Source organism: Urocitellus parryii, chromosome 4 (genome assembly GCF_045843805.1).
Source record: "Urocitellus parryii isolate mUroPar1 chromosome 4, mUroPar1.hap1, whole genome shotgun sequence".
Classification (NCBI taxonomy): Eukaryota; Metazoa; Chordata; class Mammalia; order Rodentia; family Sciuridae; genus Urocitellus; species Urocitellus parryii.
The window spans coordinates 198,095,522-198,109,458 of record NC_135534.1 but is presented as its reverse complement, the minus strand read 5'-3'; the positions used below and the strand labels follow the sequence as shown (position 1 = coordinate 198,109,458).

The window sequence follows — 13,937 nt, the reverse complement described above, 5'->3', positions numbered from 1 at the left end:
AACCCTTGGATTACTTTCATTGACCTTCAGTTTGAGGTCAGCATATTTGGTGGTTGGTAATGTTCTCCCTTGACTGTACGTGGGGCCAAATTTTATTATCTGCATGTGTAAATCCCTATAATAAACTTGGGTGCTCAAAAGTGAGGAGCAGATTGTCCTGTTGTAACATGAGTGTGCCAGACACTGGGTAGGCAGTACACTTTGGAGAGAATGCAATTCTTTTAATTTTTAACCCAAAAGCGCTTCCTGTTTGTGCAGTCACCTGTTTGTTTGGATTACTCATTGCCCTGAACCCTAGAGGAAGCCCTTGAGTTAGTTATTGGTGCTCAGTACTATTTATGCATTAGACATTCCAGTACAATGTTCAAGTTATTTTTCATGGATAATAAAATGTTTGATGCAGTAATGTTGATTTTATTTTTGGTGGAGGTGGGATCGTTGGAGTCATATACAAAATACTAGTGGTTGTAAACAATTTTTTGGGAAAGATGTATATTGAAACCACTTATTTGACTTCATACATTCATTACTTCACTTCTCTAATTCCATAAGGCCATAGTTTTTAGACTTTTTTTCCCCCCCATATATCCATTGTTTTAGATGTAACCTTTATAAAAATAGAATTGTCTGGTCCACTCGCCTTAAACAGAAGACCAAATATCTTCCATTTCTGTCTATTTGGGAATATGGAGAGGGTTCATGTGGCACTTTAAATTTAATTTAATCTACATTTGCAGCATATAAAACCACATCAATAAGTAACTGAGCTAGTTTTGACTCACATTCAACACAGGCCTGAAAACTGCCCTTGAAGAATGCCAAAATTGTGAATGGGCCAGGCCTTTAAACCATTTTGCTAAGAGGTGCAAAAGTGAAATGAAGGAAAATGTAAATACAAAATACAAACCAAGGGGCTGGGGTTGTGGCTCAGTGGTAGAGCCCTTGTCTGGCACGCACGAGGCACTGGATTTGATCCCCAGCACCACATAAAAATAAATAAAATAAAGGTATTGTGTCCATCTACAGCTAAAAAAATATTAAAAACAAAAAACCCCGACAAAATACAAACCAAATTTTGTTTTAGAAACATGCCTTCTAGAACATACTAAATCAGTAATTGTATGTGACTTCCATTATCTTTACTGTAATTACATTTGTGTAGTATCTTAATGATCCAGTTCTAACCACACTATAGGAATCTAAAACTTTGGTGGCAAGGGATTATTACACTGTGCTGTTCTGCATAGTAACATGATATAATGCCAGTTCTGGCTCAAAAGTTATTTGGTGGGCTAGAAAACAGTTCTTGGGAATATTTTAAAACCTCTATTACATATTTACCCTTTGGGAATAATTCTGATGCCACACAACTGGGATGGTATTTTTATTTTTCCTGTAGTACTGGGGTTTGAATCCAGGGGGGGCTCTACCACTGAGCTACATTCCTGGCTCCTTTTTTTTTTTTTTTTAAATTTTGAGACAGGGTCTCCCCAAGTTGCTGAGGTTGGTCTCTAATTTGGGATCCCTTTGCCTCCCAAATAGGTGGTATTATAGGTGTGTGCCTACCTGTTATTCTTTTAAAGAAATGTATAGGTCATGGGATTGAGCTGTTAATTATAATTCCAAAGTTTAATAAAAGTCTGACTACAATATGAATTTATGTGACTGGGTTAGTGTTTATAAAGAATAAAGTTTTTTTAATTTCCCCCCAAAGAATATTATTGGCCAAGGAAAAATGTCTGAAGCATAATGGTTTTATATTATTTTTGAATCAAGAAACATTCATTGGGAAATAGAACCTACTTCCAGGTAAAGGATAGTAAAACCAACTGGAAGATTGTCATTTTCTTGGAAATAAGGCAAAATTTGATGACTTTCAGATGTCACAGATCTGTGAAATTTAGATGACAGACCCAAGTTGAGTGTATCTTTTATTTTTATATGAAAAATAGATTTTAAGTTAATCCAAAAATAACTTGAAACTATATAAAAGAAGAGGGGCTTTTAAATTAAGTACATTCTTTGCAACTAGATTTACCAGTGTATAGATTCAAATAATGCCATTAAGGTCGGCATTGTCTTTATAAAAACACACCACAAGATTAAAAACAAAGGTTTCAGCCACCTAGGAAACTGGTTTAAATTGTTTACAACTATTCCCATATATACAAGTGGTTTACAAAAACATTGGCATTAATGGTACAAAAGCACAGTAGAGTGCACTTTCAGCATCTTGATTCACTGGAACTTGATAAAACCACACAACAATGCAATTTGGAAGTTAGTGAGGTAGTGGAGAAAGTGTCCTCAGATACATTTACATAAGACAGCACTCCTCGTCCTGGTCCTGGTGGGCCATCTTTTTCCTACATTGTAAGACAAAAAGATGGAAAGGATGAATTAAATTCTTTTAACAGTGAAAACTGTCTTAATAGGCGATGGCACAATGGCTGACAGGAAAAAAAATCGCAAATTTGGGTACCTCTGGACTGTTTCTTTTTCATCCACGGCCTCATGCAAGCTAGGCAAGTGCACTACCACTCATACATTTTTAGCCCCAAAAGTTTAAGATGAACCACTTTAAGATTATGAGAAAAAATTAAATTTTTTTTTTTTTAAGACCTCTGGAATTGAAGATTTTCCAATTAAAAGTGCTTGGTTTTAAAAGATCTCATGTGCTAGAGATGTGGCTCAGTGGTAGAGGAGTGCTTGCCTACCATTGAAGGCCCCAGGTTCAGTCCCCAGTACGTAAGGAGGGGGGTGGAAAAGAAATAGAACTCTTTAACATGTACCCTATGAGCAGGAAGCTGTTAATGGCATCCGTGTTGGTAACTGACTGGCGGTTCTGATGGACCTTGTAGAACCTGGAAGGAGCCCTGAAAAGAAATGTATAAAACATCAGACCCAAAGGCCAGTCCCCCACTCCAAGCTAGTTCAAACCTTTATCCCACAGAAGGCTGGATTTCAGCCCCAGATTTTTAAACAATTCCAACAGCTTTGTCCTACTCATGCTCCAACATCTCTCATTTTCTGGCATTCAGAGCATCGGAGTTCTTCTGGATACAATCTTGAGCTGATAATTAAACCTGGCCCCTAAACCTCCACGTGCTCTTCTCACAACTGGGCTGCTACAGAGCCCACCTATGTTTCCATGCCCAGTGCTTCACACTCTTCCTTAACTGCCCTGAGGCCATGATGGTTCTGGCCTTTTCTGCACTAGGGTCCCACTGCAGAGTTAAGGAAATCATATTCAAATCTTGGTTCTGCTACTAATTAGCTTTGTGACCTAGGTAAGTCACTTGCTCCTCTTTGGCCTATTAAAGAAGTTAACCTTGAATGTTCCTTGTGGTTCGACCATTACAATAAATAGCTCAGATCAGACCTTAATCCTGGTTTTGTCTTCTGCTACATCCTTAATCAGGTCATTTATCTTTTTAGTATTAAAAACATCCCAGAGTGTAAGGATAAAATGGGCTGTTATCTATAAAGTGTTAACATAGGTGTGTAAGTCTCACACAGAAAACCTTTATGAAATTCAGTTTGTTACAGTTCAGAATTTTTACTGCAAAATAATATTAGGCACTATTATTAATAATTATCTTTCCCCAGGACAAGGGAAACGGACAAACTAAACTCAGACTCAAACTGGCCTCATAGGTCTAAGATCTTTACATTGACCAAGTAGAAAATAAGGAAATCTGGAAATGGAGGACAGGAAGAATAGAATTAATTGCATTGCTGTCAGGTCATGCACTCTTCAGTGCTAACCTACTTGCTAAGCCATCAGTTTATTTTTTTGGATTTCTATGAGCTAGGCAATTCCAGTTCTCCCACAGGCCACAAAATACTGAATCTGCTAAGACAAATTTTCCAGATCAGAAGGTGGCATTTAGATCCTGAGTCCTCTGACGCTAAGTCCTCCGCAGATCATGTGCCTCTAAGTTTCAAGTACTTCCCAAGTAACATATTAAACTCTAAGGGCTTCCTCTTACCTGACTTTGCCCAAGGTGAGAGTCATCTGCAAGCGAAGACTCCAGGTGAGACAAACTGGGTGACAATGTTGAATCTACAGAGGTGCTGGTGACCAATTCTCCTAACGCATCCACTTGCCTCCTCAGACTATGTAAAGTGCCTTCCGTCTGCCGCTTTCCTTTGATTAATACTTCTGCTTGCTTGGACATACAGCGTCGAAGCTGGGCCTGAAAAGGGTTAGACAAAACAGGGTTTTATGCAGAAGTCACAGCTTCTCACGCTCCACATCTGACAGGCCAGCCTGACCCTCGTGGAGCAGGAGTGACTGCTGGAAATGCTGAGTCCTTAAAAACAACTGAAGGAGCTGCCAGGGAAGGATGGACACCCCTGTGGGCACAACTTTTACCATCTATGTTGTCATTAACTGGATCTTTGACCCAGCCCATTCTTTCCACTGTAGCAATGCTTAGGATTTCCGCCTCTCCTGCCTTCCCACTAAATTGCTACCTCATCTCTTTGTTTGCCAAGAATCAGATGATTAGTTGATACTTGGAATCTTCAGTGTCTCCTCACTAGGTATTTGATTCACAGTGCCTCTTGACCTTTCCTTATGCTTTAATCTTGAAGTGATTCAGTCTGAAGCAGCACCCTCCACGCACACTTTCTGCAGTGATGGAATGTTCTATCTCTGGTTGTATCTATCTAGAGCAGCCACTAGACACACATGGCTACTAAGCACTTGAAATGTAGCAACTGAAGAATTGAATTTTTAACTTGATTTAATTATATAACTGACTAAAATTAAAGCAGCCATGTGTGGTGGGAGAAAGTCACTGGAAGTCACAGGGCTCCTCTCAATGCTGCAGTACTGTTCCCTCGCAGGCCATGCTGTGTAGGGCAGCCATTCCCTAAAGGTGAGTCCTGTCTTTTCATTCTACCTCCCTCTCATTTCAACTCCACCCATACACTTAACCCCCAAATCTTTAGGTTAACACTGGACACTAAATTCTAGACTCCACTAATAGACTTTAACTTCATGTCTCGCAGGGCCTCCAAAGCAACATATTCTGAGTCAAACAATTCCTTATCTGACACTCAACCCTACTTTTCTAGTGTTCTCAATGTTTCCCCAAATCACTGGTTTATGGTGTTCTTACAGTTCATCACTATGTCTCCATTTCCTCTTCCAAATACTTAGTTTCTGTCAGTTCTAGATGAAGTAAAGCAGCATTATGTAGTTAAAGAACACTAGACTTAACACCAGAATTCGTGTTTTGTGGGGTGTTAGAGATCAAGCCCAGAATTTTGGTTATTGCTAGGCAAGTGTTTCATCACTAGCTACACCCCAGCCCTAGAATCTTGAACACTGACTGTCATTCACTGTTGTGTGACGTCTACTTCTCTGAACTTCAACCATGTCATCTATAAACTTCTCAGTGCTGCAAAATTGTGGATGTGAGAGCAGCTTGTGAATGAGAAATTTCCCCCATTTTCCCCAAAGTGCCAAGCATCTCAAACCATTTTGTTTTGTTTTGTGATGCTGGGGGTGAGCCCAGGGCCTTATGTATCCTAGGCAAGTGCTCTACCACTGAGCCACGCCTCCAGACTGGTTCTTATTTTTTTTAAAAAGGGTAACCTTGAGTCGATCTTCACGGTGCCGCAGTCTCTCTCGGAGTGCCTCCCCGCGCCAGTGCTCATCCTTTTGCAAAAGGAAAAGGGAGACATCCATGAGTCACCCAGTATCATGGGTGGGAGACAACCAGCCTTTCCTACCCCCGCACCTCCAAGCCTGTTTTTAGCTTAACTGGAGGATGGAGGAGGTGGAAACAAACTATCCTTCTATGAAGCTGAGGGAATAGCAGGATACACTCTTACCGTTATGTGAACTTGGGAAAAATTTGGCTTTTCTTCAAATGGTCTCTCATTCACAGTGAATGGAAAGTTCTCTTTTAAGCTTTCCAACTCTCCTTCTAGGTTTCCATTTCTTTCCAAAATAGCTGTTATATCTTCTGGTAGTTCTGGAAGAAACTGGTTGAGATTCTTCAAGCTGGTTCTTATTTCATCTTTAACCTCAGACTTAAGTGTCCTCATTGCATCACTGATTTCTATTTGTCTTCTCTCCAGATCTTTTTGGTTTGCCATCTAAACAGAGTTAAATATACGGAGTAAGGTTTGGGACTTACTTAGAGGTCAGCTATTGAATGCGTCTAGTATTTATAAAGTTCTGTAGATATCAACTGCAGACAATCCCTGTCTTATGATGGTTCAACTTAAAGATGTGTGTGTTTGAGATGGGTCTCCCGTGTTGCCCAGGCTGACAACTCCAAGCATGAACTGGTTTTGTGCTTTCCACCTGTTACACGTTATCAAAGTTTTCCCCTGGATCATTTTTTCTTATCTGGGAATTATGTTACTAGACTTGTTTCTGGCATAAAAACTAACATTTTAACGTATTTCTTTGGGCCATGATAAAGTTTTATGTTAAAGAATTACCATTTTTTCCTTTCAATAACTAACATAAAAAGCTTGGAGAATTTTAGTATTAGTTTTTTTTTTTTTTTAAGTACTGAGGGTTGAACCCATGGATGCACTACCACTGAACTACATTCCCAGCCCTTTTTATTTTTTACTTTGAGACATCTCAGTTGTTCAGGCTGGCCTCAAACTTGTAAGCCTCCAGCCTCAGCCTCCTAAGTAGCTCAGATTACAAGATTATAGGTGTGCATCCAGCTTTAAGAGATTTTTTTTGTGTGTGTGTGGCAGGGGGACCAGGGATTGAACTCGGGGGCACTCGACTACTGAGCCACATCCCTAGCCCTATTTTGCATTTTATTTAGAGACAGGGTGCCACTGAGTTGCATAGTGCCTCACTTTTGCTGAGGCTGGCTTTGAACTTGTGATCTTCCTGCCTCAGCTTCTGGGATTACAGATGTGCTGAGAATCTTTTTTTTTTTTTTTTAGTTGTAGATGAACCTTCTTATAACCAGTCTTTCATGATTTCCATAAAGAAATAATCCTCTTAAAAGATACCAACTCCGTTACAACTTGTTGGAGTCCTGAGGGCAAGGAGTGTTTACTGACCCTTCCTGCCCAGGCTGGCCAGCAGAAGGTCCTGGTCACACACCTGTTTCTTGAGCTCCAGGTATTCCTGCTGCATCTGGGTGAGCTCCTTCATCAGGCGCCGGGCCCTCTCGTGGTTGTCCTGGGCTACCAGCTCCATCGTCGCCATCTCCTTCTGCATGCAACTCTTCTCCTGTTTTTGCTCCTAGAACAGGAAGAAAATGACTCTGTGGTCCAAACATGGCGGTGTTGCTGCTATTGGCTCATATACTCACTAGCTCTATAACTTCATCTCCTCTTGGCCTCAGCTTCTCAGGCTGTAAAATGGGGATAAGTCTATTTACTTCTTTGGGGTAGGCAGAGTATAGCTGGGAGTACACATATGTCAATCTATTACACCAAAGTCTGAACCCCAGATCTGCTGCATCTTTGATAAGTTACTTTCTCTGAGTCTCCATTGTCTATAAAATGGGAACAACAGTACCAATCATCAGTGTTATTGGAAGGATTAAATTTTAAACATCTATATTCTGTGTTTACAGTTACCTTGTCTATCGATAGTTGTAAGAATATCACCCTCTGGAAACACATACCGTTTAGAAGTTCCTTTCATATAACAGGGCTCCCTCAATCCAACCAGAGGATTATTTGTGAAACCACTGAGCTCACCTGCCCCCACCTATCACAAATGGCTCCGAACTATTTGATTATCACCACCTGAATTTATTTCAGGGATAAAAGCATAGTAGATTGAGCTTCCTGGTTTAGGATAATGATTAATGTTAATGCTGACTGAAAAGGCCAGGATGAGAATAATTTGTAAGCAATGACTACAGCTGGGTACAAATGTCTTCCAAGCCCTCTCCAACGCCCTCATCCCCACAGTGGGCCACAGCAGAAGCTGTCTCGACTTTGTGCTGACACTAGTTCATGGGATGCTCTCCAGCCAGCAGCCAAAGCTACTCTGGGGCAGCAGTGGAGTCTCACGCAAAACTTACCATGAGCTTCAAGAGTCAATCTCCATGAACACAGCAATACCCGTAGCTGGGTAAGGGGTGGTTGGTGGGCTATTAACGTTCTCTGCACTGGTGCTGCAGGCTGAGGGCTTAACTGCATCATAACCTCATACAATGCCAGGGCAGCAGCTACTCACAAGGAGGTTTTTCTCCAGCTGGCTCCGCTGGACCTGGAGTGCATCCTTCAGGCTGGCCACCTGCTTCTCAGCTTTCTTTCTCTCTGTTAAAAACTGGTTCCGCAGGAGACTGAAGTCTGCCCTCATAGCATCTGTCTCTTTCTGTAGAGCCCGTAGCTCACTCGACTTTTCCATTAATTGCTGCTCCCGTTCTGAAAGCTGCAGCTCTGAAATAAGCATTTTACAAAGTTCAGCAGGAGGCCCTGAGGCAGCTGCAGGCAGAACTTTCCTTTCCTCACAAGGTGACAGGCTGTCCACTTGGATCTACCCTCCATTACCACACCTCACCAGTTTGCCCTGACCACTCCAAAGACCAGGAAAGATCCAGGTAAGGTACATCCTGAAGTAACTGGTTCTTAGAGGCCTGATCCCAAAGTGACAAAAACTATCCTTCCTTTGAGTCTCTGAGACAAATGAGAATAAATACAGTCCCTTACTGAGGTGCAGGAAACATGCAACAGACTGCTGATTTTTTTTTTTTTAATAAAACTTGATTTGGGGTGGGATTGTGGCTCAGTGGTAGAGTGCTTGCCTAGCATGTGTGAGGTCCTGGGTTCGATCCTCAGCACCACATAAAAAATAAAAAGAATAAACAAATAAAATAAAGTTATTAAAAAAAAAAAAACGATTTGGTACTGGGGATTGAACCTATGGGTGTTTTACCCTTGAGCTACATCCCAGTCCCCCCGCCCCCCACCTTTTTTTTGAGACAGGGTCTAAGTTACTGAGGTTGACCTCAAACTTTCTATCCTCCTACCTCAGCCTCCAAGTAGCTTGGAGAATAGGAGTGCTTGACTGTGCCTGGCTTGTGGACTTTGATTTGATTAAAGGGAAGCACACCAGTACTTCTTCCCACACAGGAGTTGGTGCAGTAGAAAAGGCACAGGATTTGGAGCTGGTTCTTACAGTGGCCTGAGCCCCGTGTTACAGATGAGGAGCACACTGTGAGGAACACACTGCCTTGTATTCTGCTGGAATCACATATGTAAATATTGGGGACAGAGTAAGCACTCAATAAAAATGCTTACAAATAAGAGTAACATTTAAAAAAATATTTTTCTTACCACTCTATTTAGAGTAGCACCCTACCCAGACTTCACTTTTCAACACCTCTGCTACAGTGAGAATTCAGCATATTTGTTTAGTCTCATTTTCATTATGAAATGACTGGGTCTGGGTGTATTGTGAGTTGCTAGGGGAAAATGAGTGACAATCCTTTCAGGCACCAGAACCATAACATTTTCTGAGCACTATTAAACCCTGTGGCCTAAGAAAGATAAAAATTATTTATTGATGACCATGTGTCCTGGATTTTCAAACCAACTTCATTTACATAAGGTTCAAGCAGGAGTAAACTGACTCAAAGGCAAATACCTGTATTCTTTACCATTTACTATGTCAACTGAGGACAGAAGAATTGTTAATATTGTTCGACTGGCTGAGCAAAACGGATCATTATTCCTAAAGCTCAAAGTGTACTTGAGAGTGTCTTCCACACTTTTTTGCCTCAATATTCCACTTTCTCGTGGTAACAAAGGAGGCAGTCTTAGGATCAAACTTCTCCAGAAAGGTACATGTTCCCTTTGCGTCTCTGCTCCTGTCTCTGCATCTCTCACAGGGCTGCCATTCTGCTTTGCTTCTCCTGCCCCTTCCTGGGCCCTGGCTGGGGCCTGGGGCCTTCACACACTTTACAAGACAACCAGCAGAGCTACCCTTCCACCTTCCCTGCCCTTGCCCCATCCCTGCCCCTGATTCATTTCAGGGTACACACTGGTCTGGGAGAGCGTCTTCTCCAGGGTCTCCCCCCACCGCTCCTCTTCTTGCAGAGTCCTCATGCGCTCTTCTGCCACCGACATCTGCATGAGCACCTGGTTCAGTTTGCTTTTCTGGTCCATTAATTCTTTTTCCAGCTGGTGCCGCTGCTCCTTCAGTGTTACTTTACTGGCTTCTAATTTACTTTCTTCATTCTCTCTCTCTTTATGAAGTCTCTGAAACATCTCAATGGAGAAAAATCTTAGTCATAATATATACTCATAATAAAAAGTAGCTCATAATAGTGTCCCAGATGAACATGAGACAGATTCCAGTACAACAGATTCCAGTACTCTGGCCCACAGGCCAGAAAAATCCTTTGCAAAAGTGATGACGCAAGGGCTGGAAAGTCACCTGGGTAGTGTGAGGAGATTAAGCAGCAAAGAGCACGTGGCATTAAGATTCTTTACAGGATCAATGTCCTATGACTTTAAGGGACCATCATGTATATTTATCTCAACAGAGTCACAGAGCTGGTGTAAAAGTCACACCTAGTTGCATGTTAGAGAGACACAAAGGCCACGGGGAGGGGCTTCCCAGCAGCTTTCTGCCACAGGAGAAAGCTCATACAAGTAATAGAAGGCTCCTTTCATGTATAATCGTGAATGTGTAGTACCATTTCTTGCTGGTCTAGCTTCAGCTTGTTTTCTTCGATCTCACTCTGAAGCGCTTGGAGTTGTTGTTGTTTAGCTTCTGCTTCTTTTTGACAGTTCTCGAACCTCTCTACCCACTCATTGATGTCCTTCTGCAGCCGGGTCTGCTCACCAAGCAGTGAATCCTGACGGCTGGTGGTATGAAGCAGGTCCTACAGGTAGAAGAACAAACTGAAAGGACTCACAAAGCTACCGGGAGTGGCCAGTGCCAATCCACCATCTACCAAATTTGATGAAATGAGAAGCATAGTTTCCATAGCCTTTATCTCAACAAACTTACAGAAGGATTCATTAATCAAACTAATTGCTGGCTTTCCTCTTTTTTAGTGCCTAAAAAATAAGGAGTCAAAAAACCACCAAAATACTCAGCTCCTCTCAGCTTATCTGCCTTGTCACTGAGGTGGGTAGGAGGAAAACAAAAAACAACAAGCTACCTCACAGCATTGTTCAGAAAATTAAATGCCTCTTAAAGGAACCCAAATTAAGCATTTTAAAGCATATTTCTCACAATAATATTCACAAGAACCTTTGTAGGATTTTTAAAAAGTAGACTATTTTAAGTTTTATACTTCTCAGAAGCACAATCTTAAAGGTATAAGGAAAAGAATTTAGATGTTAAATCTAACTTCTAATTTATGTAGAAGAAAATGAGACCCAGAATTTGCTTGAAGTTCTTTGAAAATCCGTTTTTAGCACTATTCTCACAGGACAACACTGAGTTACCTTAAGGAAGACGATGAGAATTTACAGGCTCAAGAATCTCCCCTATCCAACATCCTGCTCTGTTGTTCAATAAGTATTCAGTTCTAAGCTTTATCCGGAAGTCTTGCCTGTTCCCTTTGGCCCTGGAGGAGCTGCAGAGTAACTGCATGACTCTGGTCTAGCCACCACTATACATATTTGTTTTGAGTAAAACTTCATTTGAATCAAGAGTTCTAGGGCCCAAATAAATTAGAAAACCACAGCTCTGTACCAAAATATTATTTGAGGGTTGCATTATATAAATGGCCCTATGATCTGTTGGTGTGAATGGAAACCAGCTTACTTGACTTTTTTGTTATATTACCCAATTGTCTGCGTGCCTTTGGGATACTAACAGAAGATTCTACTTGTTAGCCTTACCTGTTTTGCTAGGTTCAAATGGTTTTGGACATTAGCTAGTTCCTCCTGTAGTGACTTCACTGCTTCTCGTTTTTCTACAGAAACAACATTTTAATAAAATAATATACGTGTATGTATACATGACAGATTTTCATCAGCTACCTTCCCCAAAAAAGTACAGCAAAAGTGAATTCAAACATATTTCTGTAGAATGAACAACAATGTCACACTCACTTATTAAAAGCCAAAAGACAGGGATATATACACAATCCGTATCTTGGCTAGGAGCCTAGGTTTTTAAAGACTTTCATATTCAAAATCTTACATTAAAAACTTTACAGAAAATAGCTGCACCAGTGGCGTACACTTGTAATTCCAGCAACTTGGAAGTGGAGGCAGGAGGAAAACAAGTTTGAGACCAGACTGGGTTAACTTAGACCCTATCTCAAAAAATAAAAAATAAAAAGGGCTAAGCACATAGCTCGATGGTAGAGATTCAACCTGAAGTACTGAAAAAAATTCACAGATAATATTTAATGTTGAGATGCATGATGTAAAAATATGTACCTTCTACATTGCTGGTAGAAATGTAAAGTTAGTACTTTTCAGGAAGATAATTTAGGAACTAAATTTATATCTATACTGTCTTTGTCAATTACTAGTTATGTGACTGAACAAATTATAAGAACACTAAGCTTAGGTTTCCTCATCTGTAAATGGGTAAACAATAGTTTCTATCTCCTAAAAATGTTATGAGGATTAAATGAGAAAATGTATCAGGTCTAGGGCATAATAAATGCTCAACAAGTTATTATTAGCTAGAATAACATAGCAATTTCTCCTAAAAATTATAAAGATTTGGTAATAAAAGACATGTTTTCATTTGCATTAAAGTACACACATACACTCCTAGGGAAAACCTGGAAGAATATTTACCAAACTGTTAATAGGAGTTACTTTTTAAAATTTTTATAAAAAATATGTTTTTTCATCTTTTTTGTTATGTTTTAAAATTGTTCTCTAAGGAACATGAATTCGAGTTTTTAGAAAAATTGATCAGCTGAGATATAATTCACATATTATGCATGTTCTATTTAAAGTATACAATTCAAATGCTTTTAGTATATTCAGAGTTGGGCAACCATTACCACAATCTAATTTTAGAAAGAAACTCCTTGCCCATTTGCATGAAGACTTCTGTAATAAGAAAAATCACACAAAGAATTTAACAAACAGGGAAAATCACATCTCTCCTGCTCTACTGCCTCCTACCGTGGAGCTGTGGCTGCACTGCTGAAATGTCCTTAAGTAGTGACAGCTTGTCTTTGTTTAGCTGGTCCACCTCCTGCTGTAGTTTTATGACATTCAATTCCAAGTTTTCTAAGTTTGATTGCTCCATTTTGCTATTTTCTTCTGTAGTTGCTAAAACCCTACCACACAAAATAAATCAGATGGTCAATATGAAATAGTTAAGCACACGTAAGATATGACTAAGGAATAGTGTTACCTTTTCACAATGTACAGTTATGGAAGGTCTGAATGAATATAAATCTTAAAATTCAAGATTGTTGAACTCATTTTTTTAAATGAAATCTTATCAGGTTTCTAAATAGGAGATTCCCCCCAACTTCGAAAGTTACTGACTAAATTCAGGTTTTATAAAAATCATGGATAAAAAATGGATAATATTCAGAATTCCAAATATCTGAGGATCAAAATTGTACTGCTAACTTGTGATAGGTGAAAAAGCAGGAAACACAATGGTATGTGTCATACGATTTTTCCATGTCATAGACATGCCTGAGAGGTATTCTACATATCAAGGGAGGCCAAAAGTGTAAACTTGCTTTTGTCTGGATTCTTTCACTCAGCACAATTACTCTGACATTCATCCATGTTGGGTATCAACCCTTTATTCCTACAGTATACCATGGTAGACATACTACAATTCGTTTACTCATCTGCAAGTTTATAGACATGCAGGCAATTACAAATAAAGATGCTATGAACACTTGTCATACTATGTGTAGAAATATGCTTTCATTCTCTTGAGTAAATACCTGGGAGTGTAGCATGCATAAGGCCCTAGGTTCAATCCCCAGTACTGCAAGAAGAAACCCAAAACAAAACCTAGGGGCAGAATGACT

The 13,937-nt window shown here is 40.1% G+C and overlaps 1 protein-coding gene across 1 annotated transcript in view; it reads right to left on the bottom strand.

Moving 5' to 3' along the window:
• Positions 1–1,744: 1,744 nt before the first annotated feature.
• Positions 1,745–13,937, bottom strand: part of Cntrl (centriolin) — an 89,389-nt gene continuing 77,196 nt past the window's right edge. The window contains exons 34-44 of the mRNA XM_026410376.2: positions 13,063–13,220; positions 11,812–11,885; positions 10,653–10,841; positions 9,996–10,221; positions 8,186–8,391; positions 7,097–7,237; positions 5,848–6,114; positions 5,609–5,671; positions 3,993–4,199; positions 2,793–2,876; positions 1,745–2,366 (exon numbers count right to left, since the gene is read on the bottom strand). Coding sequence (XP_026266161.2) covers positions 2,811–2,876; positions 3,993–4,199; positions 5,609–5,671; positions 5,848–6,114; positions 7,097–7,237; positions 8,186–8,391; positions 9,996–10,221; positions 10,653–10,841; positions 11,812–11,885; positions 13,063–13,220 — 1,597 coding nt within the window. The 3' untranslated portion in view covers positions 1,745–2,366; positions 2,793–2,810. The remainder of the gene's footprint in view (positions 2,367–2,792; positions 2,877–3,992; positions 4,200–5,608; positions 5,672–5,847; positions 6,115–7,096; positions 7,238–8,185; positions 8,392–9,995; positions 10,222–10,652; positions 10,842–11,811; positions 11,886–13,062; positions 13,221–13,937) is intronic.